The following is a 20,112-nucleotide window of genomic DNA, read 5'->3' as shown; positions in this document are numbered from 1 at the left end:
AAGAGGAGAACAATTGATTTTACTTTTCAAAAGTTTCACTCAAATCTACGGAAGAGGGACTTTGAAATGTGAATTGCATCAAAGATTTGCCAAAATGTGCCAGAAACCTTTGAGTTCTGGAAGGCAAATCAGAACAGGAAAAAAAATGTCCTGCGTGGAAAAAAAGTCAAAATAATCACCATGGTTATGTACATATTCTATAAACATAATATATTCCCATCTTAATTGATGTGTTTTGTTTGCTTTAATTGTGTGTGAAAGTTTGTTAGACATTGCCGTCACTGCTAAAGTGTTAAACCAGAAAAAAAAATACTATTGTTATTGTTCCAAGAGAGAAAATTTAAGACTTTTTTTTATATTAAATTAGGCTGATGTGTGTTTTACCTTGTGTTAGAATTAGATTATTCCACATTTTGTGACAAATAAATACTATTAGCGTTTTCTAATATATAACTAGTTGATTCCTTTGCTAGAAGAAATGTTTATAATGTTTAAACTACTTTGTGTGGAGCTTTTAATTATTCCATGATGGCCCTGAAGACAATTTTTTAAAGCAGGAAATAACTCAAACTGGTAAAACAGAATCAATTGCTTTTCTTGCAATATTTACTTTTAAAGAAATGTTTTCTTCAGCTAATTTTTGAAGTTAATTATTTTTATTTCAACAGTTCAAATTGACCTTTTTGCTTCTTTGTATTTTTAAGTCAGCACCCTTTATATGATCTCTATCTAGCCAATTTAATGTGGTAGTTTGAGCAGTTTGAGTCATCAGGATTATAAATGTTCTTACTCCGACATAGCTATTTAATTTAATGGTTCTAGCATTTATGAAAGCTCTTTTAACCTTAGAAGCTAAGCTCTTCCTTTGTTTACGTCTACATTTTCTTCAGGTATCTTAGAATTTCACTTAGCAATTGTAATAAATTATTCAAACATGTACTTTCTAGTTAAGAGTTGGGATTCTTTAATGTTGCAGACTAGCACAGTGGCAAATGTGTGAGTTTTGAAGAGAAAAAAAAAAGAATAAAATACAAATATACATTATTTTTGACAATAGTGTGTCGCTGCTGCCCTCTAGTGGCATACGGGCGCCAAGAATGACAAAATAAAATTCAACATTGGTAAAAACACGATTGAGGTTTTCCAGGTTGTGAAATTAATATTTACTAGTAAATTTAAAGTGTTGCTAGTTTTTTTTCACTGATTAAACATTTCAATCGAAAATTTTAATTAGTGAAAAAAAGTTAGAAACGGTTCTTTTAAATGATCATTTCTGTCATTTCTTAAGGGCTTAGATTCATTTTTACTTTTTTTTTTAAATCTGAGATGCAATTTCTTCCTTTCTTTACAGATTTAAATGAAGCTTGAGTTTTCAAAAAAAAAATGTTAGAAAACTGTTTTGGTTACCAAAGGAAGAACATATTCATTGCAATATTCTATATTTTACACTATGGATTTTACATTTAATGGTTGCTTTTTTGTGTGCTGGTGAGCAAAATCAATCAAAATCCAGAAACAGTTTCATAATCTGCAAAACTTAAAAAAAAAGCAATAAAAGCTGCAAACATCTTACATTTAGGATGAAGGGCTACAATAATGCAATAACAGAATTCTTTATTTACAAGGCAAAAAGCATCAGCAAAGCCATATTAGGTCACAACTTGCATAACTGGGGTTTTTAAATTCTCACAAATGTCTAATTTTGCATAAAACAGTCACACATGCACGCACACACATCCACAAAGACCCATGAGAGAACGCACTGCCACTCCTGTGAACGAAGCCCAAAAAGAAAGAGAAGGTGAAAACGGCACAAAGTCCCTACAATATATTACATATTGCTTCAGCTTCCCTACATATGGTTTCCATACATCATCAGTGAGGGGGGGGGGGGGGTACATGGGGGGGAGGGGTCACCCGAAGCTGCGACTCAGTTTCTAGCAGCTGAGAAAAGAGTAAAAGAATGTTGCATCCATTCAATATAATACAGGATTCACAGACAGCAGTGTAATGTACAGGAACAGAAGCGGATGAAATCTAAGGCATTATGCTCTGGTTTTTTAGCATTTAAAGTTGCATCATAGCTCTAAAAAAACTGGCAGACATTACAAAAGGGCGCTTAAAGAACTCTAAAGACATAAATTAAGGAGGAAAATAAACAATACTTTTGTTTACTGGGTCCAAAAGTCTAGATTTCCTTTTTATGTAATAAGGACAAAAAGATATATTTTTGCATCTTTTGCCATTATAAATAAAAATAAAAGGATGCTACCACATGGCTTTTAGTCATATTAAACACTGAAAATCTTTGGAAATTTTGCAATGGGCTGAGAATCCCTTCTTTAAAAATCATTTTGAGCTAGAAAGGTTTTATTCTGCACGACTGTTTCTTACAATCAAAACAGCGACGGTTGGAATAAAGAAAAGTAGAATTTTAAAAACGTGTCTTGCAGAGCCTCAACAAAACACTTGCAGGAAATTGATGATGAAGACTTCAAATTTCCTCTGGCATAGATGAAGATCACTGAGGAAAGTACCACATCGGTATAACTTTAACGACCGTACATTCAGATTGTTTCTCTACTTGTAACCGGATCGTGACTTTCATGGATTTGGATGGGCTTGCTAACCAAGAGCTGAGGAAAAGTAAAAAATCCAATTGAAAGGTGAGAATTATTTGGCTTGCTCAAAGTTCTTCCTGGGTTAAAATAGTGTATATAAAAAGTTTTTTTGTTTGTTTTTCCTGCCTCTGAGGTTAGGGAGATCGACTCGCTTTGGATCTTGTGGCGGTTGAACCACAAGAGCGGCTCGCCATCACCGATTAGGATACGCCTGAGGTCAGAAAACATGGCTGTAAGAGCAGGTCCTGTGAAGTGTGCAGTCCCAACTCTGTGACCTCTCCAATAGAAAGATGGCTGGAACAAAAGGGGAGGGGGAAGGGATGAACTACCTCCCCCCCCCCAGATCTGCATAATCTATTAGGAACGCTGCATGTGGATTTCCTTGGTACAAACTGCCATAGAAAACTGTGTTTTAATACTGCATCCAAAAGCAGAACAAACGTGTCCTCTTTTTAGTCAGAACACTGTACAAAAAATTAGAAAAACAAAAAAAAAAATTCTGAAGTTGTTATTGCTCGTTTACATAACACCAGAACAGTTTGCACCTAGCAGCTTGTATGAAGCGCTTCTCACTTCAGAAAACATAGCTCGCTTTTTAAACTTTTTTTTTTTGAGTTACCATATGGCTGTGTCGACTCTTTCTTTTTTTGTGTGTGTGCTATACTAAAGGCAGAGAAGCAAGCGATAATATGTACACTGTATACACAGCACACCCCGCCCCACCCTCGTACCAGAACGTTCCTGAAAACGGACAAGAACGCCGCCGCCCACTTCCAGAGGCAGCTGTGACCAGGCTAGGAGAACGGAAACCCCTAAGAAGTCAAATAAATAAGAAGAAAATGGTTTTACTTATCGGTATGTACAATCTCTGCAATTCATGAAACCACATTTGATATCGACATCTTCTGAAATTTCGCAACCAGAGTTTCATCTGTCATTCAGGTTAATAGAAGAATCTTAGAATATAACAGTTATTTTCAACATGAGAAAAGTGCCTCTTTCACACTTTGAGAAATACTCTTCTGGCTACTAGAATAAAGAATCATCTACAATAGTTAAAATTAATCTATACAGAAAATAAAACTTAATTTAATAAACTATATAAACCTCTTAACTAAATTATTCTAACCATAGAATTTCACTCAGACCGTTCTGCAGTGTTTGTCAGGATCAGTTTTTCCCAGCAAACCTTCACTTCACGTCTGACGTTTCACAACAGGAAAAAAAAATAAACAAGTAAAAGAACAACTGTAAGATAAAGAACAGCAAAACCAAAAAGGCAAAACCGGTAACGAGTTGGAACTCCTTCCAAAAATGTCCGAATGAGGAGTCTCTGCTGCCGCTGTGGGCCGGCTGACGCGATGGTGAATGAATGCGTGAAGGAGGAGGATCGGTGTACGGCATTCTTGAGATGAGATCGGTAATGTCTGCTGTCTATTGAAAGGGATACATTCATCAGAATACGATTCCACACCCACCGCCGCCGCCCCCTCCAAAGTCAGTGAACCACCAGGGGGCCGGCATAAGTCACACTGTGGTGAATGCAGCTTTCAGGCAGACGGGTCTCCTCCAGGAGGGTGTAGGACGAAGATCCTTTGGCCTTCTGCACACTCCTGTGTCTGTCTGAGGCCCAGCCGGACAGGCTACAACCTGGGCCGGGATGAGGGGGTGCAAGAGGTCAGGGCGCAGCCTGGCTGGTCCAAGGGGCAGCCGCTTTTTGAGTGTCTTGATTCTTAAAGGGCCGACACGCCCCGTGTACCAGCGGATCACTGAGGTTCAGGTTAGGAGGCTTCACGAGGGTCAACAGTATTTCTGCAGAGAAGAAAAAACGCGGGTCAGAGAGATGAAGAACACGAGTGAACCATCAGAGCTTCAACCCCACACCATGAGACACTACAGCAGTGTGTAAATCAGGAGGAGGCGCTGCTTAGATATTCATGGTCTTTACAGGCTTAAAGGCTTTAAAATCCACAATAAAACATTCTAGGAGCTAATGATTCCAGTGAGACGGGGATTAAGAGAAGAGAAAACGAGATTCCAAACTCAGCCAAAACACATTAACTGTCAAAAGGATTTATCCAACGAGGAAAGTGTCAAAATAAAAGAAGTATCATAATTTGTTGCCATAAAGTTTTTGTTAATCGAGTTTACTGAATGCTTTAGGGCCCACTCAGAGGAAAATCGTGTTTTTGATGGTTTTCTTCTGGCATTTTTCTCATGATGGACGACATATATAAAGAAAATTAAGCTCAAAAATACATTTCTGAGTTTGAAAAAGCTTCTAGTTGTGATGTAGACGCTCCTACGGCAAGCCAAAGCTCCCTGCTCTGCTGATGCATCCACTCCACGTATGTCTTTGTGTTCCTCGTCTGAGCTGGCATCTGGCTGAAAACTGTACGGATGGACAGCTCCAATATTAGTCGCCATTTCTGGTGCACCGGTTATGTTACATTGCGGGCCTTAAGACGGCATAACCAAAATTAAAAGACCACTGGGAACATTTTTCCAAATTGATCCAAAGAGGATCAGACAGTGGGACTTCAACTGCGTTTCAGCCTCTAATCCAATAAAATGGAATCCAACAATCCAGCCCACTCACAGAAGCCCCCATATGCTAATGCTAGCAATAATCTGTGTGCATATTATGCCATGATGTAACAGACTGTTGTGTAGCTTTTTCTCAGGATCAGCTTTGTAACCTAAAAGATCATCCAACTCCTGCTTCCATGAACCAAGTGTGAGAAATCACCTGCTCCTGCCCAATGGGAGGCAGGCCGGGCGACGGCCCTGACCGCATGGATGAGGAGCTCATTTGACCAGCGATCTGGCCCATGCTGCTCATACTGCTGGTTGCCATGTTGGTCGTCATGGGGACACTGTTGAGGCTCATGCCATTGCCATTGTAGATGTTGTTCTGCTGGCTGAACTGCGGCGATGCCTGCTGCTGTGAGAACATGCTGGAAGGAGTAGAAACGAAAAGGAACGCTTAACATTCCGATGGATCACAAGATTTGTCTTTAAAATAGAAACGTCTGAACGAAGAAAGTTTGAATTTGTCTAGTGTTTGTCGACTCTCTTTGTCGTCATCTTTACCTGTTGGCTCCCATGTTGCCCTGTGGCCAGCCGTTCATGTCCGGGGAGCCCTGGAAAGCGGTGTTTTGCTGGGTTTGCTGCATCATCGGGGACTGCGTGTGGGCCATGCGAGGAGAAATCAGGGGGCTCTGCGGGGTTCCAGGACCTCCAAAACTCCCATCTGCCTGTTGGCTCATACCTGTGATGGAAAGATTAAAGCGGGTAAGAAAAACTGGCCTGCAAAGCTAAACTAAAAACATCAAGTCAGAAATGAACTCAGACATTTGAATGTCAAGGACAAAGAGGGAAAATAATGTGAATAATAAATCATTTTTGTCTGTCTGTCAGGCAGTCCATCCTCTAAACATGCTTGTTAGTAATGAACTAAGAAGACAGATGATGAAGAGGAGTCTTTTCTGGAAAATGCCAGACAAATAAAAGCAGAGATAAATCAAACATTCCAAACAATAAATTGGGTTAGAGTCTAGATGACACACAGATACTCTTGACTAGGATGGTGGGTACGGCCATTTTTTGGGGGCAGTTGGTGGAATGATTGAGCTCATGTTGCCCTCTAGTGGAGAAAGTATGTAAGATCACAGAGAAAAGCTCATGCTACGTTCACACCGGGCTTAACAAGAACACTCGTGTTCAAGCAACCGCTTCCAATAAAAAGTCTATGTAAACAAGCAGTTTTTGGACATCCGTGTTCAAAACTCACATTTCACCCACCGCTAGGCAAGTTTTTAAGTTCATGTTCGGGTTCTACATACAAAACGTGTGGCCATAGAACAAAAGGTTGCGAGTTAAACCAGGTCAAACTTTGACCAATCAGGGACTTGGATTTGGGAGTGACATATAGGTAGCGTCCTTTTCAAAACATGGAAGTGCCAACTGTTTGAAAATTGATAAAAGAGAAGAAAATAATAATGGTGGTTTGTGCTTGACCAGAACTCCACGACACAAAGTCTGTCATTTATTGCAATAGAACTGTGAAAGATTTGTTCAGTTTCAACATTTTGCACCAAGCCTCTTCCAACTTTTAGAGTACATGCGCTAGTATCAGGTAGTGACAGTCCAGTGTGAACGCCGGATGCTAATATTTTCCTCAGGAACCCACGTTCAGCACACGGTGTCCGCTCTTGAAGGGGCATTACATACCTGGTGTGTACGTAGCATTAGGATTAAAACAAGTCTGCCGATCATCCCTACATGTGAGGAGTGTTTGCTAAAGCGCGGCGGGAGCCACATCACACACACACAGCATGGCGTTGGGTCGGGGGAGTGGGGGGCTGTACCTGAGTTGGAAAACTGAAAGGCACTGTGCTGCATTTGGGGGCTGAGTACGGCCCCGTACTGTCCGCCCATCATCATCTGTGAGGAGGAGGAGGTGGAGGAGGAGGAGGTGCCATGCATGTGGAGCTGAGAGCCGGGAGGGAGAGAGGGCAAGCTGGGGGACAGAGGGGAGGAGAAGGGGCTGGTGGGGGGAGGTGACGAGGCCAGGCCTGTACTGGTACCGTAGTTGGGCGGGTAGGGGAACTGCTGCGGCCCTGCCTGAGGATTCCTGGCGGTCATGTTGGGGGCCATGCTGAGGCCCTGGGCCCTCAGGGCCATGCTCCGCTGCTGCTGGGCCTGCTGCACCTGCTGCTGCTGCTTCTGCCGCAGGTGGTTGCTAAGCATCTCCCGCTGGCGTTGTGCCACCATCTGAGCATTGATGGTTCCCTGAAAGCAAAAGAAAGAGGTAAACATTTAGAAACTAAGGGGTGAGTTTCTGTGACGAGAGTATTGTTTATTGACTCCTTTCAGAGCCGTTTGACCCTTTACACAGTCTCTACTGATTTACACAAGTTAAGACCTTTTAAAGAACACTTGAAATCAAAGTTATGACCGAATGTACAAAGAAAATGAAACAAACACCCGGAGTCTGCTGTTTCTTGCTCTGCGCGTGGGATTCGATTGCCTTGATCTCCATTGCACAAAGTTTAAGTGTCATTAAGTGTCAAACGGTTGGAGCTGGGCGATTGGGGCAAAAATTAAAATCTCAGATTTTTTCATTCTAAATTCGATTTTAATCAATTTTTTCTTTCTGCTTTTACTTTCCTTGACATAATTACAAATGATGGAATATATTTAACAAAAACTATTTTATTTTAACATCTCTTTTGGAGATTGGCTCTAACACAACGTCCAACTAAAGACTAGCTGTTAAAATCTTTGCGGATCACTGCAGCTGATGTTTTGGGAGCTACCGCTAGCTTGAGCGTCTCATAAAAAGAAATACTAGAACGCACTCGGCTGAGCATTTTTTGTTTGTTTTGTTTTTTTGGTAGTAAAAACCTTGAAACAGATTTTGCTGGAAGTGGTTTGATGCTCTAAGTTTGAAGTGACAACCACAGTGACCAAAATCTCCTATTTGACTCACCAGCAAAAGTTAGTCGGTAGATAAAAAAAAGATCTTTCAACAAAGTTATTCCATTATGTGTCGGCCCTTTAGGTACTATTTAAAAAAATGATAATGCGTTAAATGCAAACAGAGAGGAAATCCCAACATCATGAACACATCAGATAAAAACAGTTTTTTTTCTAAGGAACGCCTTTTTTAGGAACGCCTCTATTCAATCTTTGCACACCGTCTATAAAATGTTTTGTTTTCGCTCAGTTTCAGTTGTTTCTGTTTTCCTGCTGAAAAACGCTCTGCTCCAAATTCTGCCTCCAGTTGATTCATTTTTACATAAACTCATAACACGGTGGCGCAGTGGTTAGCGCTCTTGCCTCACAGCAAGAAGGCCCCTGGTTCAAGTCCCGGCTGGGGGACCTGAACCACAACATCAATGGGGGACCTTTCTGTGTGGAGTTTGCATGTTCTCCCCGTGCATGCGTGGGTTCTCTCTGGGGTCTCCGGCTTCCTCCCACCGTCCAAAAACATGCTTCATAGGTTAATTGGCAACTCTAAATTGTCCATAGGTGTGAGTGTGAGAGTGAATGGGTGTGTGATTGTGGACATTCTACCCTGTGACAGACTGGCGACCTGCCCAGGGTGTCCCCCTGCCTTTGCCCATAAGTGGCCGGGATAGGCTCCGGCAGCCCCGTGACCCCGAAAGGGATAAAACGGAATAGAAAATGAATGAATGAATGAAAAAATGAAATCATAACAAAACCGCCTAAAAACATCACGGTTTGGATTCTTGCCATTGACTGATTATATGTAGGAGACGCACAGAATAGCTCATTAGCATAGCATGATAGCATCGTAGCATCAGTGAGCAACGACTCTGATTTCTCCAAATCAACACTTTTTATTCAACTTTCTGTTGCTGCTGTGAGTCCAACCGGTTAATCCTCCGGTTCTTTCTGGATCCTGTTAAAAATCCTCACATTCCACTGCTTCATCTGCTTAAACTGAAGGCAGCACGGAGGGAACTAGCAGAAGTGACAGGGGTGGGGGTGGGCTTCTGCAGCGCGTGTACTTATCTATTTATTTATATATATATATATATATATATATACCCCCCCCCCGCCTCGCAGAAGAAGCTCCTCCTTTCTGGCTGCTGTTTTTTTTTTTTTTTTTTTACTGATTTACGTGGATTGTGGGAGCATTTGAAAGTATTGCATATTAGTGCAAGGCTGCTTTTCTCCGCTTCAGAATCCACTGGAATGAAGGTAAGTGTGTAAACGGTTGAAGACTTAGGGCAGATGAAAGAATGTAAACACAGTTACCACATTACAATCACTATAAAAGATTTTTATAACTAGTTTTGCTTCAAAATCCACATGTGCAGGAGCTGAAGGTCATAAGCCACTGAACACTCGAACATCATGAATCTGAGGTACCTGGTTTGGAGCGTTGGCTCTAGGAGGTAGGTTCACGTTTGACACGCTACTCATCTGAGTCATCATCGGCTGCCGGTTCTGCCGGGACAGAAGTCAAACGTTTGAGTTTTGCATGCACGGGTTTATCTAGTTTGCCTTTAAGTAAATAAATGATGAAACCTAAAGGGCTGAACTTTTAGCTACAGAGTTTAGGTAAAAGAAAAATAAAAAAAACCAGAATAAAACCCAAATGGGGTTTGATTACATTTTATTTTAGCGCAAAATCTGCCACAAAACGTAGACAATCAACAAATATTCAGCTGACAGAGTTACAGCATCAAATATCTATGAGCGGTAGTGCAGGTTCACCTGCTGGGACTGGAGCCGGTGCTGCAGCTGCAGTCGTAGTGTGTTGGGCTGGTTGGGAACGAGCCCGGGGGCCCTGATTCCAGGTCGGGGCTGCATTCTCATTATTGGGTAACCAGGCCGAGGACCCATCTGGCCAGGCATGGGGTGAAAGCCGGGCTCTTGCATGGGCGTACCGGCGTAGCCCCTCTGAGCCATGTGAGCTGAAGGCGGGCCGATGTGAGCGTACATCGGAGGCTTCTGGTCCATCATCAGAGACGGGTCCTGCTGGAAGTGGTCCGGCTCCAGGGACTGGCTCTGAAACAAAAATGAGATCATTTAAAATGAAACAGGCAGTTAAATTCAGTCCGAATTTTCTGATGAACATTGATAGAACTCACCTGTTCTACCAAAGCGGGGATCCCGAGAGCGCGGTCGATCTCCTCCAGACCATCAAAGTCCTTCAGCGCAGTGTAGAGCTGCGACATCAACGCCCCCTCATCCACTGTGCTGCCGTCACCTGCAGTCGGCAGCAAGTCCTCCTGGGGTGCAGGCCTGGACACAAACACGGGGGGGGTTTACAGTTAGGGTCAAAACATAACTGTTGAGTGGAACCAGGAGGACTTTGGTGTTTGTTTCTAGAACATTAAAATGACTTTTCCACACTATTTCTCTGACCTCCTTCGCTCTTAAAAACAAAACAAACACTGATTTATTACACTAATATTTTTAAATGACCGAGTTGATTTTATAATAAAACTAAATTTGGGTTGTTAAAACAGATTTTACATAACTACTGATATAAACTCAATGATGATTGAATTTTTATGAACAGAATTATAGAAAAAAAAAATAATTAAAGATTTGAATTATTTGGGAAATGTGATGATTTGAGATGAAAATGGAAAATTGAGAAGCATTGATGATAGGAAATTTAGTTTGGATATCTTTATAGTTGAGTTATGTTATTCAAATATAATCACGAAATAACTGCTTTACGGCTCATTTCAACATAAGCGCTTAAGCTTTCAATAAAGTCCACAACAAAGAGTCGATATGTACAATTCTAACTTTGGGAAACTCTATGGGTAACAAGTAAATCTAAATAAAAATGTATTAGCAACAAGAAAACTACATTAATCTTTCAGTGATTTCTGGAAACTGACAGAACAAACACACTTTTTTTTAAACATACCTGTTCTGGTTTATGAACGATGTCTGGTCGATGGGTATCATGCTTTCTGGCCAAGGGGCGGTCTGGTTGGGTGGAGCTTGTTGTTGTGAGAAATGGGGACCAACCATACCAATGTCCAGATCAGGTTGAGCTAAAAAGTCAGAAAAATTGAAATAGGGCACAAAATGTATACAGTTTTATAGCAATTCAGTCATTTGTCAAGCAGATTAGTCCGATCGACAAATGCAGTATCTTAACCACAAGGTGGCGTCCTTTACAGAAAGAAATGGGACATTCAGTGCACAAAAGCTCAGGCCTCAACTTTCCTTCTCAAGATAAAACGTTTGTTATAAACGACTGACATTTTGATTTATAAATGACGCAGAATAGAAACTCAAACGTTTTTACAGGTATGGTGCAGACATCAGAACATTTGTTTCATGTTTATAATGCTTTGCATTCTATTTTCTGTTGTGCAAACGGGGTTTCACGGCCCACTCACCCCCAGCCATCATTGCAGACTGCATTATCGGTCGAGGCCCCGGTTGACTGCTCGGCCTCATGGGAGCACTGCCGGGACCCATCCTGCCCTGCATGGCGCTCTGCTGTCCGGGCGCTCCCAGCGGAGGCGCGGAGGCTGAGCCCCCCCAGCTCTCCTGCTGCTGCATGCCCGGCTGTGGACCGCTCACACCCATCATTCCTACGAGAGCGAGCAGACAGGAGAGGAGAACGATCTGTGAGGAATGCGCCGGGGCAGACTTCAGTCGATGCTCTGAGCCCCCGCCAATGATGCTGCAACAGAGGGGGCACAGCCATCTATGCAGTGCGGGAGGATGCTTGAGGACTACTGATATGTGGGAGAGACAGTGAGAGACAGTTTGCGCCTGTGTGGGTGACTGCTTCCTGTCACAGGAAGTGAGTCATTGTGTCACGATGTGATATCACGGGTGAGAAACAGAAGGAAAGATGGCTTTCCTTTAGAAACTGGAAGCACCTACATGGTATTTTGTCCTAAATCAAAGCACTCTTCACTGTAAGCCTCAAAACTCCATTTCAACTGCTGAGCGCCAACAACAAAAAACTAACAAAAAAAAACCCTAAATAAAATAGTTACCTCCACTGACCATACCAGCTTGGTTAGCCATCATGCCTTGACCTCCCATCATGCCTTGCTGCTGCTGCTGCTGCTGCATAAGGGTGTATGGGCTTGTTGTCCTTATGGGATACTGTAATGAAGGCTGCTGAGGAGACACATTCAGTTCTACAGAGACGCTCCTGACAGGAAGTCCCCTGCCTGGCTGGCCTGGTCGGAAGTCTAAGGACAAAAATCAAAGGTTTGGTTTGAAGGTTTCTGATCTACCTTGAGTCCACCTTCCTTGTTATAAAAGGAGGACTCACTAGAGGGGCCCATGCCAGGTCCGAGGCATCTGTGTTGCTGCTGCGGTGCCATGGAGGGATTGTTGTCGGACATCTGCAGGATGTCGTTGATGATGTTCTGCTTGTCCATGGGGCTGGGCAGGGAAACGGGACGCGACTCGACAAAGAGCTGCGGCTGAGTGTTCTGGAGAGCGTTCAGGATGTCATCAAGCTCTGAAGGCTGGAGGACAGAAAAAAGAGAAATGCATAAAGGAAGAAGATGATGATTAGCCATTTAGGCTTTTGTTCAGAAATTCTCTTGTATAGTAGCTAGCAAAACCCACAAAATCCATTTGCATACATTATCTGCTGCTACCTGATTTTATTTGCTCAAGACCCATTTAACTTTGAAGTGACATGAAACTTTAAACAAAACTGTTTTTACATCAACAGCTGTTTCTCTGAAAATATTTTAATTTGACAGACAATGAGGCATGAAAATTGACTACTTTAAATGACCACATCATTTTGAATATCTTTGAAATTCCTTTAGGAAACCTGTGGGAGTGCAGATAAATGTGTTGCATTACCTGAAACTCTCCACTAGAGGACAGCCTGTCTAAAATGACTGACAGGTGTGACCTCCTGAACAGAAACATTCTTCAATGCAACACTTTAGTTGCATTTATTTGTTTAAAAAAATACCATAGAGCTAAAATAAAAACCACAAAAGCTACTAAACATCTGATGAAACATTCATATTCAGAAAATGCATTAAAAACACTGATTGATCTGACCTTTACCTCCTCTTAAATAAAATGCTAGATTTATTTCTGTTTTTATGGCACTGGATATTCAAGTGTAAGAATATGAGGAGCAGACGAGCAATGGAGCTAGAGACACAGAAGGAGGGGCGGGGAGGAGGAGGTGGTGGGAGAGTCAAACCCTAATGAGGTCAGCAGTGATGTAATGCTTCGGCTCTCTCCTCCTTTCCAATACTCACTCCCTCCCACTTTTAATTTCTAGTTTTTTATTTTTTACTAATTAACTCCCTCAATTAGTTGTTGTTGCCTGTTTATTTTTTAGTTAAAATAATAAATAAATAAACTGAGGAGATGGGTATTATAAGAATTTCTCAATAAAATAGCTGAAAACATGTAGGGTCCTAAATCACGCTAAAATATGTAAGACTCATGGCAGTGCCAAATTTTGATGATAAAGAAGGGAAAATTAGGTTAAGCAAACATAAAAACTGCTATGCGATGGGATTAAAGTCTTCCACTGTTCTGTCCCATTTGGTTTGGATTATTACAGCTAATAGCCTTCAGTGAGAATGTGTACATCAAGCAAAATGAAACCATAATTAAACACACAAGTCACACCTGATGAATGAAACCTTAATGACACCTGTTGGAATCCTTTCTTTTGCATAAAACCTGAGGAAACTGAAACCACTTTTTTTTCCCTAAACCAGAACATTTCACAAGAAGAGGAACTGAGAAAAAGGGTGAGTGAAGCTAACGTGCTGCTGTTAAACAAAGAAAATGAAACAACAAACCTTATAGCTGCCTAAATGGGCTTAATACTGAAAAAGCCTCAATTGCATTTCCACACAGAAGAAGAAAAGCCAAGTCTTTTCTTTTCAACAAAACTTGCTTTGCAGAAAATAATGAGAGTACTTCTGTGCAAAATCTATTTGTATACAATAAAAAACATCTTTAAACTTTTTTTGACAAATAGTAGGGTTAGGGTTAGGGTTGGTCAAATATACAAAACATTCCACCCAAGTTGTTTTTGCTTAGCTTATCTTACTTTATTTCAATCTTGAAGAAAGAAATTAAATATTTGGCAATGACATTCAATAAAAAATAAAAAAATAAAAAGTGAGAACCAGTAGGGAAAAACTATGACTTGACCAGAAGTAGTAACTGAAATGCATATTATAAATAAAAGTATTTAAAATGTAATTAATTTTTATAAATATGTTCGGTTTTATTGACAAAAACATTCAACAAGGTCAATAATGACCTATTTTTTGTTTGACTAAATGCCTTTTTCTCCTTTTTCTCCCATAATATATTTTTTCATGTTTTAAAAACATGTTTTATCTGATATAACTCTTGGCTGGCAATATTTCTGTTGTATAAGGGACAAACTCTTTGGTTAGAGTGACTATTCCCATGGATATGCAGCTGAGAGTCTTTCCAAGAAATTTTTATGCATGACAGTTTATCATATGTGTTCCATAGAGTCCTGCTTTTACTCTATATATATTTGTCATTTTTCACCTTTTAAATAAAAACAGATAAATGAAGACTCATAAAGACAGGCGGGCGGTTAAACCTTTTTTTGTTTTTTTTTACAGTGGGGTTATACACATCAGGGCTTCTGGAAATTTACCAAAAATCAGCTGCACAGATGCAGAAAAGCAGAACTGGACTTGAGAGTTGGTGGCGGCCTGAACGTGTATTTAGTCCCCCCGGAGTCACGGTGACCCCGGCTAAGCTGGCAGCAGAGCCGCTCTGGCAGGTGGGACAGAGCTGAAATGTGAAGCAGTCGGATGCTGAGGCCGTTGTGGCTTTGGTGGGCCGCCATGAGCAGAATGAAGATACCCACTTATGGCAAATTGGCTAGTTAACTCGTCAGGACTGGCAGATGGCAAAAGGATAGAAACTGTGGTGCTTCAAACAAGCAGCAGTCATTTATGCTGATAAGAGCCACCATCGTCCATGTTTTTCAATCCTGACACGGTCCAAAGAAGAAAAGAAAAAACAAGAAAAAACTAAACAGCGACTGTTGAGTCAAATCACTTCAAGATGCTCATCTTTCTGTGAGTCTGGCACAAACCTGTGCCATGGCTGCACTCAGATATACTGCTCTGATTTCTGGTTTAGCTCTGCCCAGCCATCAATAATTCAGCCTTCCAACAATCACGAGGAGCAGCAAATGGGAGGGACGGAGGGAGGCAGCAGGAAAAGCAGTGGGTGAGGCGTGTGGAGAGGAGGATGAGTGGACTCTCTTTAACTAATACAGTCGAGCTTTCACACATGGCCAAGCAGTAATCACCAGAAAGTAACAGAAACCCACTCGCACACATGAAATAGCTGTAATGAAGTCACAGCTTCGTGTGCATCTGCCAAATGTCTTTTTTACTCATTAGTGAAATCTGTTAGACTGGAATGACCCATGAGTGATTTCATCTGATGTCAAACTTCGCAGCTCATACCAAACGTGCGTTGTTAAAAGCTCTGTGTCACGTCTTCCTCTAAAAAGAAAAACCAGGTGAAAAAAATGAGAATCTTCTGTTTGAAAGATGCCCACGTTAAACCTCCATTTTAATTTCTCTGTGTTTTGAGGGTGCTCTATAAACACACCACTCCCTCTCGCTGCTATCTCCATGGCAGCAGAGAGGACATGCAGGAGCATATGGCTCATCATTTTCACTCTGCGTGCCGAGGCTGGGCTCTCCTGGGGGGTATCTACACCTCTCATCTCTCCTTTGTTCACTTCAACAGTCTCTTATTATCCATCCAATCACATTATTGTCTTCCTCATTTAGTCTTAGACAATGAGGCTTCTTGGAGAAGACGCACAAATGCACCACTCGTCTACAAGCTCAGTTTTTATAGGAACAGTCTTCGCTAAAATCTAAGTCTGAGCTATAATATCATCATGTCTTGTGTAAAAAAAAAAAAAACATACCATATTTTTCGGAGTATAAAATGTTGCATAGTTTGATCAGGGGTGTGACTTACACTCAGGAATGACTTATATGGGATTTCCTTTAACATAAATAGGCTCTTCTATTCGCCATTTTCCCACTAACCGCTGGCCCTTTAGTAGTTGTTTTCCACTAACAACCACTAGAGGGCACTGTAGGGCATGTGTCTTAGTACCTGCTAATGACAGCAATGCAGAAGAAGAAGCATCCCAAACATGTCTATGGTCTCAAACAAACTTGGAGGATAATTTGATCGTTCTCCTGAACTTGATATTTTTCACACTTGCATTGAGACAATATTGTTAACGTTTTTATTTTTCCGTCGACTGTTGCAGGGCAGCAAGTCAAACTGGGTTACAGAGACAAGGAAGTACCGCTGAAAGCGCCGTCATTCAGATGCAGCTCCTGTAGTAGAAGGTAAAAGACCATTCTTAAGAAAAAGGAGTAATGGATATCATGAAGCCAGATATGGAGACGCGCTTACTGTTGCTTTTCATAGCAAGAAAAAGAACCAAGATGGCTGCTGCTGGTGTGTCTCCCAAACCTGCCGTGACTGCATCAACAAACGCCTACATAAAGATCACTAACCTCAAAAAGGACATTCAGACATTTTGACGAGTTAAGGTCAAAGAACGATCTGTTGAATTCTTTTGCTGGACCAGGCGCATCAACAGTTGATGCACATTGCCTCTCTGAAAGCGACACTGTTCATTGGGGCCATGACACCTCACCACAGCCTTCCTTGAGCTCCACACCCATACCGCTTTGGTCTGAGGAGGTGTGCAGCAAGAAAAAAAGCCTTGGACCGCAATGGCCTTATTCTCCTCAATGGCCTTGATGTTCCATCAGGTCCAACATCTGAAGACGTCCTGGTAGCTGCTCCTCCACTCAGCATCAGTCAAGGACATCTACAACAATCTCACCAGAGAACACCTCTCTGCCTAAACCGTCTTAATCCACGCAGGTACCAATGACATTAAGTTCCAGCAGTCTAAGACTTTGAAAAATTATGTGATACACGACATTCATCACATCCAACAGTTAAACTTACAATTCATCATATCTGGAGCGCTACCTGAACGCTGTTACAGACATAAAATCCTCTCGAATCAGTCGGCTCCACTTCTGGTTAAAAAGTTATCGCCACTCCCTAAATATCCACTACAGTGACAATTTCACTACATTTTATAACAGACCTAACCTTTTCAAAGCAGATGGCTTACATCTAAACCAGTGTTTTTCAACCAGTGTGCCGCGGCACACTAGTGTGCCGTGGGAGATGGTCAAGTGTGCCGTGGAAAATTGCCCTCATTAACTGATCTAAAAGCATTTCCCATCTCCAGGAAATCAGCTCTTTGTTCATCCAAACAGGTCCTGATAAAACACTGAGTAGTTAGGAATATAAACGATCATAAAATACTTTTTTCTTTATGTTTATTTGATTCTATTAAAGACATTTTGATAAGAATGACGGTAACGCGAAATAGCTGCAGCTATAACTGTGTAAGGAAAAGTCCCGCAGCTTTTACTGTCTCCACGACTCCACCAATCATTCTTGAAGGCTTAATCACATGTCATCAGTCTGACCAATCAGAAGTGGTTAAAGTCTCCACTTCCTTGTTCCAAATTAGCTCATAACTCAGTCAGTTCCGACAAAAACACCAGCTAAAGCCAGTCTTTAGCGGTGTAGCTTTCCACAGAATCCGGTATCAGACCGTGGAACAAGTGAACAAAACCATGAAGCTCAGAGACGCGAGTCTTTCTGCCGTTATCTCGCAGTTTTCACACTACATCTCCCATGATGCATTGGCTTAAAGGAAAACACAACGAACATACAGCTTGTATGTAACTTAACTTTTATTACATCTTTTAGAAAAACATCTGCAACTTCCTGCTTTTTCTGCCACAATTATCACAAAAATGCAAGTCAGATTGCCGGGGGGGGGGGCTGTAGATCAAAACAGACTATGAGTTTCTGCTTTTTTTTTTTTTTTTTTTTTTTTGGGATGCTGGTGTGCCGCGGGATTTTTGTCAAGGTTAAAGTGTGCCGTGGCTCAAAAAAGGTTGAAAAACACTGATCTAAACCATACAGGTTCTCATCTCCTCAGGATGAACACAGAACCTACCCTCCACTCCTTCACTGCTCCTTCCAGCTGACGGTTCAACCAAAGCAAACATTCCTTCTATATCAACATCCTTTATTCCAGTACACTTCACTAGCAGAGATCGCAAATGTCTACATTCAAAGTCACACATTCCTTCTGTTAGATGTCTTCATTCTAGACACATGGCATCAAATACAGAAACAAAAATGCAAAATCATCATTGGATTCACCTGCAACACTTAACATGTCTCTGTTAAACATCAGATCTCTTTTAAGTAAGTCTTTATAATTAATGATCTGAATGTTGACTGTGATTTTAATAGTTTGTTTTTAACTGAAACCTGGCTTGGTTGGTACTGATGCCCCAGCTATTCTCACTGAGGCCTCTCCACCTAATGTTAATGTTGCATTTCCTGTCAGGGAAGGTAAGAGAGGTGGTGGAACAGCATCAATTGCTTAACAAGATATAAAAACTAAAACCCTCACATTAACTGATCATTCTTCATTTGAGCATCATTCATTCCTGTTCAGCAACCCACCTATTTTAGCAGTCACTGTTTACAGAACACCAAATCCTCCCTCATGATTTTTTACAAGATTATTTTGAGTTTTTATCTTTCATTCTCCTAAAGCATAATAGGATTCTAATAACTTAATCTTCATGTTGACAACCTCGATGATCCTTTTGCTTCTGAGTTTTTAAATCTTTTAAATTGCATGGATTTTCCCCAGCATGTGGTACAGCCTACGCACAACAGAGGACACACCCTGGACTTGGCCATCACCTGCCTGTCTGCTGGTGTGTCCTCTGTTGTCGACTTGGCTGTTTCAGATCATTATTGTGTGTTTTTTAAGGTGACTGGATCCATCAGCAGGCCTCAGTGAGAACTGTGACGGAACAATATATAACTCCTGAAGTGGCAGAAAATTTTATTGACATTTTAAAAACAAACTCCTGCTCAGATTTGACCTTTGTCCTGCAATTCTTTGATTGATAATTTTAACGACAGACTGAAGTCTGCCATCGATTCAGTAGCTCAGCTGAAAACAAAAATCCTGAACCTGGATTCAAAGACACCTTGGAGAAACAGAACTATTTTAAATCTAAAGAGAATTTGCAGGAGGATTCTGAAAAACAAATTTAACAGTCAACTATGACTTTTTTGCAGGATCAGGTAAAAATTAGGCAAGGACACTTTACTATTCAAAAGGCATCAGACACTAAACACAACCCCCCATTTATTTTTAAGACAATTCATTTTTTATTAAACAAAGTTTTAAAAAATCCGTTATGCCTCAGTCACAAATGGCAGTTAAGGACTTCAAGAGTAAATCAATGCTATTTGATCTAACCTTCAACTGGTACATAACACTAATCCTAGCAGGACAGTGACATTGTCTTTACCTGAGGAAACACTGAAGAGTTTTGTTCTGGTTGATGCTTGGTCAAGCTTTTTCCCAACAAACATTACAATATGCCTTTAAGACCCAATTCCCATTTCTCTTTTTAAAACATTTGATGGATTCTTTGAGTCAGAGCTTTTAACTGCTCTCTTCAGTCGGGTGTCTTCCCCTCTGCCTGTAAGACGGTGGTGGTGAGGCCCCTTCAAAAGAAGAGTAAATTGGATCCAAATATTATGGACATCTCATGTCCATAATATTTAAAATTATTGAAAAAATGCTTTTACACAAATACTTTGATTTCCTAAATGAACAAAATACTTTAGAAAAATGTCAATCTGCTTTTAGGAAGAATCACAGTACTGAGACGGCCCTTTGAAAAATTTGAAATGATCTCAGAGATAATTCTGACACGCAGAAACTTTCTGTTCTGGTGCTACTGGATCTTAGTGCCGCCTTTTATACAGTAGATCACTAGATTTTATAAGACAGACTTAAGAGTCGGGT

At 41.1% G+C, this 20,112-nt stretch overlaps 1 protein-coding gene across 3 annotated transcripts in view; it reads right to left on the bottom strand.

The window, feature by feature from the left end:
• Positions 1-1,597: 1,597 nt before the first annotated feature.
• ncoa2 (nuclear receptor coactivator 2) overlaps positions 1,598-20,112 on the bottom strand; it is a 65,867-nt gene continuing 47,352 nt past the window's right edge. For 2 of the 3 annotated variants that reach the window (XM_004081254.4, XM_023949911.1), the window contains exons 12-22: positions 12,421-12,619; positions 12,137-12,337; positions 11,525-11,722; positions 11,044-11,173; positions 10,250-10,403; positions 9,873-10,166; positions 9,525-9,602; positions 6,992-7,415; positions 5,715-5,892; positions 5,371-5,578; positions 1,598-4,433 (exon numbers count right to left, since the gene is read on the bottom strand). In XM_004081254.4, coding sequence (XP_004081302.2) covers positions 4,422-4,433; positions 5,371-5,578; positions 5,715-5,892; positions 6,992-7,415; positions 9,525-9,602; positions 9,873-10,166; positions 10,250-10,403; positions 11,044-11,173; positions 11,525-11,722; positions 12,137-12,337; positions 12,421-12,619 — 2,076 coding nt within the window. In that variant the 3' untranslated portion in view covers positions 1,598-4,421. The remainder of the gene's footprint in view (positions 4,434-5,370; positions 5,579-5,714; positions 5,893-6,991; positions 7,416-9,524; positions 9,603-9,872; positions 10,167-10,249; positions 10,404-11,043; positions 11,174-11,524; positions 11,723-12,136; positions 12,338-12,420; positions 12,620-20,112) is intronic. The other variant, XM_011488889.3, reaches the window with a different exon arrangement.

Source organism: Oryzias latipes, chromosome 20, assembly GCF_002234675.1.
Source record: "Oryzias latipes chromosome 20, ASM223467v1".
NCBI classification, from domain to species: domain Eukaryota; kingdom Metazoa; phylum Chordata; class Actinopteri; order Beloniformes; family Adrianichthyidae; genus Oryzias; species Oryzias latipes.
Note: the sequence above shows the minus strand (reverse complement) of the source record. Positions and strands in the feature narration are given on the sequence as shown.